Raw genomic sequence first — 9,748 nt, 5'->3', positions numbered from 1 at the left:
ACGATGTCCGCAGCCCTGTTTTGTGGTAGGTAGGCTCTGCAACTTGTGGAGTCCAGTAGTGCACCGATGTAGTGTATTTTCTGGACCGGTTGAAGTTGAGACTTCTCCAGATTTACTTGTAGACCCAGGTTTTCCAGGAGGGTTAGCGTCTCGTTGATGTTTGAGATTAGGGTGTCCCTGGAAGTCGCAACCAAGAGCCAATCATCAATGTATGGGTAGATGGAGATACCTCTGAGACGAACAAAGGCCGCAACTACCACCATCATCTTTGTGAACACTCTTGGTGCACTTGAGAGACCGAATGGCAGAGCTGCATATTGGTAGTGATGTTGGCCAACTGCGAAGTGTAGGTATTGGCAGTGGGACGGGTGGATGGTGAGGTGGAAGTACACGTCCTGGAGGTTGAGAGTGGCCATCCAGACATTCCTCTGGAGAAGTGGCAGAATCTGCTGCAAGGACATCATGTGGAAGCGGTGGTAGCTCACAAAGCAGTTTAGCGCTTGTAGATCTAAGATTGGTGGAACGGTGAAATAGTGGGGATAGAATCCCCTGCCCTATAGATGAAGTAGCACCTGTTCGATGGCTCCCTTGCGCAGAAGGATGGAGAACGGGGTGTGGAGATGGAGAAGGGGGTGTGGAGATGAAGACTGAAGTAGTGGGGTTCTGGACAAACTGTATGCGGTAACCCTGGGTCAAGATGGACAGCACCCAGTCATCTGTGGTGATGAGGTGCCAAGTTTGGAGGAAGGGGGTTAGACGGGTAGGATGTTACTGGAAGACATGGAAGTAAAAAACCCTGTTTGGCGGACCTTGGCTGTTTGTTGCGGGAGGGTTGTTGTCCTGATCCAAATCTAGGCTTCTGAAATGTGAGCTTCTGGCCCCCAGAGGATGTACGTGGCCTTCACTGCCGCTCAGGGGACTGACGATTAGGTGTACGTTTTTGCCAAGGTCTAGACTAAGGACGAGGCTGGTATTGTTGTCTCGTGGAGGAAGAAATGCCCAAAGCACAAGAGGCTTTTATGCTCTTGTCCATATCTTGTAATATGGTGTCTGCGGTACTATTAAAAAGACCAAGGCCATCGAAGGGGAGGTCCTCCACGTATGTCCTGGTATCTGGCTGCAAATTGGTGTTGCGTAGCCAGGAATGTCTTTGTAGAGTGATGGCTGAAGCCATTGTCCTCGAGCAGGTGTCTAGGGCATGTTTAGATGTATTAATTTGTTGTTTTGCCAGCATCATGCCCTTCTTTTGGATGATGTGGGCTGCCTGACGCTTATCTTCTGGAAGGTTTGCCAAGAGCTCGGAGAGCCTTTCCCATATCATACACGCTAAGTAGTTCGTGGTCTTCACCCCGAGTGCTCCTGTAGAGTAGAAACGTCTATCAAATGCATCTAGCTTTCTGCTCTCCCTTTCTGAAGAGGCAGAATGAGTTCTCTTCAACTTTGATGAGGAAGTAACTACCATTGAATTTGGTTGAGGATGGGCGAACAAGAATTCTGCTCCTGTTTCTTGGACTCTATACATATGGTCCATGCGGTGTGTGGACACTGGAGCCAATGATGGTTTATCCCATGGTGCTTTAGCTGCCTGTAAGAGGACTGTGGACACAGGTAGTGCTATAGCTGTCGATGTATCTAGTTGTACCACATCGAAAACAGCATCTGTAACCAGTGGTTGGGTTGTACAATGGAACGGCCAAGGGAGTGGGCCATTCTTTTAACTAGGTCTCCGTAAGAAGTTAAGTTTTCCGATGGAGATATTGGTTGGTCATCGGCCACTGCTTGTCTAGGGGAAGGCTGGTCAGGCGAGCTGTGTACATTTGATACCCCCATATCCAAATCCTCATCTGTGGAGTCAGAGGAATCAGGATCTGGTAATTGTGCCGGAGTAGTTTTAATTTGGCTGGTTGGATCTGTTGACAGTGGAATAGGGGGACTGGGAGAACAATATTGATCACGTCGATGTCGAGGAGGGTCATCTGATGATCAGGAGGATGGGAAAGAGATGCTGAGGGTGTTGGCCTCGATCTGCAGGGTGACCGTGATCTATGCGCAGAGTAATGATCCCAATCCAAGTAACCCGTTGGAGTCAACCACGGCATGGATGCGGGTGGATAAGCCCCACAGAGATAACGTAGTTGGCGGTGATCCCAGGAAAGAGCAGGAGGTGGTGGGGGCAGGAAGACTCATGGGGATCTACTCCTGGAGCAGGAGCGTCTGGGAGACAGTGTAGCATCTCATCTCCATGAGCGGCCCCTATCAGCCCGATCATCGATATCGAAAGGCCGATCTTCAGCAAACAGACGGGGAGGATGACGTTGAGTGTTTGGAGGGATCTGTTGATGCCAACCTGCATCGATATCGGTACGGAACTCCGAGATTGTTGATGACTGAGCAGAGGGAAAATGATCCATGCCCAGGGGACGACTGAGGATCTCCACATTATCGATGTCGGAGAAAGGATGCATGTCTGCCAGCGTGTCATGGTCTAGCTGGTGTATTGGAGAGTCCATCAGCTGGATGGTTGGTATCGCTGGAGCGACTGGGGCCTCCGATGCCAATACTGTCGTCGGAGCGGGGGCACCTTAGGGGCATTACCGGTGCAGGACCCGCAACTTTTCCAGACTTCAACACCTTTAGGGCCTTTGAGGAACCCTTTTTGGCAGATTTGTGCTCTTTACCTGATTTCTCCTTTTTCTTTTTCACGGGAGTGGACGCTGAAGACTGTGCCATCGTTGCCGGATGCTTTGACGTTGACTGGACGATGTCGGACAAGGACTTTGATGCCGGAGCCGTCGATGGTATCACCGGTACTTCTGGATCCATGACGGAAGCGGGATTTAGCGCCGATTCTAGTAACGCCGCCCGGAAACGCGCTGCTCGATTCTTCCTAGTTTGATTGGAAAACTTGGCACAGTGTCGACAGGACTCTGGTCGGTGCGTCTCACCAAGACAAAAAATGCAAAGGGTGTGGCCATCAGGCGGAGCGAGCTTACTGTGAAAAAGCCCCACCTCTTCTCAAAAAAATAATCAAGATGGAGAAGAAAAGAGGTGGGGCGGAAAGAAAGGAACTGGCGGGATGTCCGCGCCCATCCCTCTGGGCATGCGTGATGGGGGTTCCTGTTCATGCCTGAGGTCTGGGCTCGAAAATCCGTTAGAGCTTGCTACAATACCGATCGATCCAGCTCGAAAATCCATTAGAGCTTGCTACAATACCGATCGATCCAGCGCAGGCACACTGTATCCCATGGGTGTGAAGCACAGAGACCACGTCGAAGATCCAACAGATCACATTAAGTCTACTCACTGAAATCTATCCAGATGGATTTCAATGGACAACATCTCAGAGACATTGCTGGATCTATCATGGAGAAAGGCAACATGATGGTGCTATTATCCCTTGGAATACAGTTTTGTATTGAATACATACTGTCCCAAGTAGAGTCAATTTGTGCCAGCAATATATTCGAATTATTTGGATAATATGCATGGAGATGATGCTTGACATGCATTGAGGTATTTCAATTACAAATTTAGTTATATTAAGCTTTTGTGGACTATAAAGCCTAATAAAAGTAAGATGTAAACTTGGGTTAAATGTTATGTTTACTCATCATCTTCATATTCCACAGGGTACACTCTGATGGCAATCTTTACATGTTTTGTGTATTCATTATTTTGCCTACAAATACACTGATTCATTTGTATATACTTAGGCATTATGTTATTTCTACTTCCAAGAACAGAAAGTACTGTGGTTTCAAGCACATATTGACCACTGATTCAATATCTATCATGAACTATATTTGTCTTCTCTGACAAATGTTAATTTTACCAAAATATTACCTATATTTCCTTGTTAATAAGACGCATTTCCCATTTTTCTCTGTTGACTGAAGGCAATTCAAACTTAGAAAGTGAAACAATGTTACTCAAAATATTACTCCATTGCACCCAGTTTTTTTAAAAATCTGTCATGAAATAAGCAATGTATCTAATAAAAGTGTTGAGTCAAATTACAACAGCTCCTTGCTTTTTCCCACCTGGCATGACTATTTGGCACATCTCTATGGCTCAAGCAGCAGCGAAGTTCCTTATCTGTGTCACCCAAGGAGTTCACACTGAGCAAACAGCTAAATGTTCAGTAGTATAAATTCCAGTAGAAAAGGCTCTCACCCTCAGCAAGCACTCACTGACATCTCTTCCTGGTTCGCCACACGCACTGCAGCCTTCATCATGGGGTTCCCATCAGTAAATAAAATGTCAGTGCAACAATAAGCAGCAAGCAGAATGGGGAAGAAAAGGTCTGGTAGGCAGCAGATGGCATAAAAATATCTTCGTATTTGTAAATACTGACCACGCGCTCGGAGACAGGGGGAGAGTCTATGTCATGCCGAGTTATAGAACCTTAAATGGGCAAAGAAGAGGAAGAAAAGATATTAGTCATGCCACTTAAAGCTTTTGTTAACGTATTTCCAGCATTCAAAATGGACAGACCTAAAACTATTAAAAAAACGAAACCCTAACCCTTTCCTCCTACTGTGCACAGGTCTGTCTGTTCCTTCTCTGAACATTGTATGAGTGTTGTGGGACAGGAACATATTTCAGGGTTCAAAAAGGATTTTTTTTAACGTGTTGATTATTTCAATTCACAGGTAACTGGCAACATTGTCATTGTTACTTGTTTGCTCCAATTTCAAAACTGTTAAGTAGAAATTGAGGGCATTCTGTAAGCTATCTGGATTTATTGTACAGCAGTAAATTTGAAATTCTTTAGGTCATCGGGGAAAGGTTATCTGGGTGTGGCTGCTGAAGGAACATCTGTATGTCTACTATGCGACCCCAATTCATCATGGGTCACAGTCACACACACCAGAAAAAATGGGGGGGGGGGGGGAAGCGAGGCTATTTCCTCCGGAGGAATTTGACCCACAGTTGTGAGATCACACAGTCCTTGGAAGCTGCGGGCACAGCCCACCACTGCATGATCAGATGCAACCGCGGGTGAGTCAGGGGTTTTTTTTGCCATTTGTTTCCGATGTGCTTAAACGAGGAATTGATTAATCGCATCTCCGCACTGAGGGCTCCCTATGGAGTTTGCGATGAAGCGCATACTGCGAAGGGGGGAAACCAACAGCATGGCATCGGGATGGCCTGATCAGACCATCCTGATGCCATGAGAGCGCGTTGGAGTGATCAGACACAGGAAAGTTCGTTCGTGGCCCATCGCAACCGGTTTACTACCGGATTTTACTCCGCTTCTGCGGCGGAGCAGAACGGGTTGCCAACGGCTGCAGGGCACTTCCCAGATGTTGTTGTCTGATTGCGCCCTTTTAATCTGCCTGGCATTCATGTCTATGGCGGGTCTAATTGTGCGTATGATCGCGCCCACAAAGGATTCTGTGGGATTCTAGGATGCAATTCACATGTAATCCTATTGCCTTCAGCGAACTAAGGGTACACCTTACACTGTTACAAACTTTCACCTTTAACTGCTCTTTGAATGGAACTGTGTTTCAGGTAACTTCTAAAAATGCAGTTAGAAAACCAGTGCTTTACAGGATCAAAGTAAATGTAATTTTGTAATTTTTAAATGTAAATAGCAACTAGAGTGAGAAGCAAACAGATTCAGGTTGTGGTGAAGAGAGAGGGTTTTCCTGGCCTCAGCCATATGCTCCTCCTCACCCTGAGCCAATATTTTTTCATGGTGAGAAGGTACATCTCCCCCTTTGGGAGAAAGAGCAGTTTGGAACATGGGGACTGAGGCTGGCAAAATGGTGTGGCGGGAAAGATCTGAACACCTTCCTCCCAAATGACCTTCTTCAAGGATCATACTGAACCTGAAACAAGAGGGGATATTGGTGTACGTGTACAGATCTCCCAGTTTCACAGCAGTTTGGTTTATAGCGATACAGTGGTGTTAGTCCTGACCTGGATGGCCCAGGATTAGGGTTGCCAAGTCCATCTTCCACCCACAGCGGGGGACTTTGGGGGCGTTCCTGGAGGGTGCGGGGCATCCCCGACATGATGATGTCACGTTGGGGACGTCTGCCGCCGCCCCCCCCCCGCCCGTGCGCCAGATCTCCAGAAACTGCAGTTCCCTGGACTTAAAGTAGCTGGCGTTTCCCTTTTCAATGCAGGAGCCGGCGTTTCCCCTTTAAGAGCAGCCGCGTTTCCCTTTTAAGACCGAAGCTGGCATTTCCCTGCAAGCTTGCGGTAGTCGCGCTTGGGAGGAAACACGGGTTGCATGGGAGAGAGATGGGTGGCTGTGGGTGTTGGGGGTGGGGCTTCCCCCGCCGGCCATTTGGCCGGCGACGGGTAGAACCTCCCCAAAAACGGGGGACCCCTGGCAAACTGGGGGGGTTGGCAACCCTACCCAGGCTAGCCTGATCTCATCATTTCGCAGGAGCTAAGCAGAGTTGGCCCTGTTAGTACTTGAATGGGAGACTACCAAGGAAGTCCAGGGTAGCCACGGCAAACCACCTCTGCCTTGAAAATCCTACAGGGTCACCATCAGTCGGCTGCAACTTGATGGCACTTTCCACCACCAATACACACACCAATACACACACCAATAATTATGGAAACCAAAAAGATCAACTTACCTTGAATTGCTGAGCCCCAAGCAAATAAATAGTACCAGCTCAGATGAAGATCTACAATAGTTTCATCCCTGGGAACCTTCACAGGACGCTTGAAACGGCACGTTACACGGTTGTTTTCAAAAATACCTTCTTCGTCTCTGGCAGGATTTCTTTCGATCTCTTTTGCCCACTGACCTACATTATAGAAGTGGTGTATCCGGACTCTTCCATTGTCATCGTGCACACAGGCCATGACGTCATCTCCACCCTAAATGATATTACTGAGTCAGGACTCCACCATGACAGTACTTGAGAAAACAAGCGTTTTCTCCACACCCACAAATAGATAGGGATGGGCACGAGCTGAACCGTAAAGCAAAATCCATCATGAAGTTTAAAGGGGCTGCACAAGAAAGTGGGGGGGGGAACCCAGATGAGAAGCCGCTCAGCTGTTTTTCGCGCTTTCTGCAAACCTTGTTTAAAGGGACTACCGTCCCTTTCAACAGGGGTTGCAGGGCCACAAACCCGGAACCCATTCAGTTCGCAAACAAACCTCCTGGTTTGGTTTGCTGTTCAGCTACAAACCACATTTTTCTGGTTCACGCCCATCCCTACACATAGTTATTAGGCTAATCAAAGTGAACACGTCTCTTTTATTTAATTTTACTTATTTACTTCATCTATACCCCACCATTCTCCCCAATCGGGACCCTAAGTGGCTTACATAATTCTCTTCTCTGCCATATTCTGCTCACAACAAGCCTGTGAGGTAGGTTAAGCTGAGAGTGTGTCACCCAGTGAGCTTCCACAGCATTCAAACCTGGTTCTCCCAGATCCTAGTCCAACACTCTTAACCACTACACCACACTGGCTCTTTTACTTCTTAGAAGACTGTCCCATGTATATTCTACATTAGTTCCCCCTTTGTGTTGGCATGGATAAAGTATTATTTTTCACCTTGAACTATGAATTTTATCCATATAAACAAATAATCAGAGGTTGTAGAGAGGGGGTTGGAGCAGCCCATCACTGTCCATGGCTTAACCATGTGGTATTATCCCCCTGTTTGTGTCCTGCATGCTGCTATAATCCTGCTATGTATGTGGGTCCTTGAGATAATAAAATGTAAGGCTGGAAACAGAGGCACTTCAGACTTTTCTCCACGTGTGGTTTTGTCCAGGTGGCGTCTCTAGGAGCCAGACCAGACACGATAGGGCAGCCATATTAGTTATTCACATGTCTGCCCTGTTATGTAGAAAGCAGGGGAAGTAGTCTATTTTTTAAGAAGAAGAAGAGATTGGATTTATACATCACCCTTCACTACCCAAAGGAGTCTCAGAGCAGTTTACAATCCCCTCCCCCTCCCTGCAACAAACACCCTGCAAGGTAGGTGGGGCTGAGAGAGCTCTCTCAAAAACTGCTCATGAGAGAACAGCTCTGAGAAAACCTGTGACTGACCCAAGGTTACACCAGCAGCTGCATGTGGAGGAGTGGGGAATCAAACCTGGTTCTTCAAGATTAGAGTCCGCACTCCTAAGCACTGTACCAGGTCCGAATCCCTCTGCCGTGGATGTTTGCTTGACAGCCTTTGGTCAGTCACACATTTTCAAGCTAACCTACCTCATGGGACTACTGTGAAGATCAAATGGTATGATAAGCCTGTTAGCCGAATTGCTTTATTTACAGCAATTGGCAATTTATAAATGGGTTCTTGCCAACTATACCAAGGTCCCATTCCCACCAAGGGTTACCAGTAAAAGATTTTGAGGCTGTTGTGGTTAAAACAGATGTCTTTTACTTAAGAAAATAAATCTCATACAAACAATACTGATGCACTCACACATTCAATCAAGTTCCTTAGAAAGACAGTATTAAAATAAGCACGGTTGCATTAGCAGGTGGGGGTGATGATGGGTGATACTTATCTGTCTTCGCAGCTTGGTTGCTCCAATGAAGAATAGAAGGGAAGAAATAGAAATCTAGGGAGAATTCACACACGACCAGAACCAGTCAGAACGTGTGGGCAGTGGAGGCAAGGTTTGGGGATAGCAAGTGGGACTTAAGAGAAGTAAAAAGCAGACAGGGGTTGTTGTGGGGGAGATGCTAGTTGATCAAGTAGGAGAGAGAGAGAGAGAGAACACCTTTTCTTTTCTTTTCTTTTCTCGGTTCTCTTGTTTTTGGTTCTCTTCTTTTATCGGGGGATCCAGGAGGTGGGTGGTGGCCGTGCCAACCTCCTGGCCCACCTACCTGTAAGTCCGACCCAAAAACAATCCTATTGGTTGCATGGAGGGAGGGGTGGTTACCTAACAGGAGTGGCCAATATTGAAATCTAAAACCTTACTCAAGGAATGGCATCTTTGGCAGGTGTGAAAACCTTGGTGTCATGATACTTCATTGAAGTGTAGATAAAGCTGGCCATTCTATTGTAAACTAAATGTCCATTTGGCAGGAAATACCAAAGCAGGAACAAAGCAGTGATGTGTCGTTGTTGTTGTTGTTCAGTCGCACAGTCGAGTCCGACTCTTCGCGACCCCATGGACGAGCTCTCTCCAGGCCTTCCGGTCTTCTGCCGTCCTCTGAAGTTGGCTCAACTTCATGTTCGTTGCATCGATGACACTGTCTAACCATCTCATCCTTTGCCATCCCCGTCTTCTTTGACCTTCAATCTTTCCAAGCATCAGGGTCTTCTCCAGTGAGTGCTCCCTTCTCATTTGGTGGCCAAAGTATTTGAGCTTCAGTTTCATTATCTGGCCTTCCAGGGAACAGTCAGGGTTGATTTCTTTGAGGATTGACTGATTTGTTCTTCTTGCAGTCCAAGGGACTCTCAAGAGTCTCCTCCAGCACCATAGTTCAAAAGAATCTATTCTTCGGCGCTCGGCCTTCCTTATAGTCCAGCTCTCGCAGCCATACATGACTACTGGGAATACCATTGCTTTGACCATGCGGACTTTTGTTGGCAGGGTGATGTCTCTACTTTTTATCATGCTGTTTAGGTTCGCCATCGCTTTCCTCCCAAGGAGCAGGCGTCTTTTAATTTCATGGCTGCAGTCACAGTCTGCGGTGATCTGGGATCCCAGGAACGTGAAGTCTGTCACTACTTCCACAGCTTCCCCTTCTATTTGCCAAGGAGTGATGGGGCCGGATGCCATGATCTTAGTTTTTTTGAT

At 47.1% G+C, this 9,748-nt stretch overlaps 1 protein-coding gene across 1 annotated transcript in view; it reads right to left on the bottom strand.

Annotated features, from left to right (window-relative positions):
- Window positions 1-4,231: 4,231 nt before the first annotated feature.
- FRRS1L (ferric-chelate reductase 1-like) overlaps window positions 4,232-9,748 on the bottom strand; it is a 14,728-nt gene continuing 9,211 nt past the window's right edge. The window contains exons 4-5 of the mRNA XM_015408250.1: window positions 6,603-6,849; window positions 4,232-4,404 (exon numbers count right to left, since the gene is read on the bottom strand). Of these exons, the coding sequence (XP_015263736.1) occupies window positions 4,232-4,404; window positions 6,603-6,849 (420 nt within the window). The remainder of the gene's footprint in view (window positions 4,405-6,602; window positions 6,850-9,748) is intronic.

This window comes from Gekko japonicus, unplaced genomic scaffold (genome assembly GCF_001447785.1).
Source record: "Gekko japonicus isolate JY-2015 unplaced genomic scaffold, Gekko_japonicus_V1.1 scaffold227, whole genome shotgun sequence".
NCBI lineage: Eukaryota > Metazoa > Chordata > Lepidosauria > Squamata > Gekkonidae > Gekko > Gekko japonicus.
The sequence above is the reverse complement of the archived record's forward strand: the minus strand, read 5'-3'. Positions and strand labels throughout refer to the sequence as shown.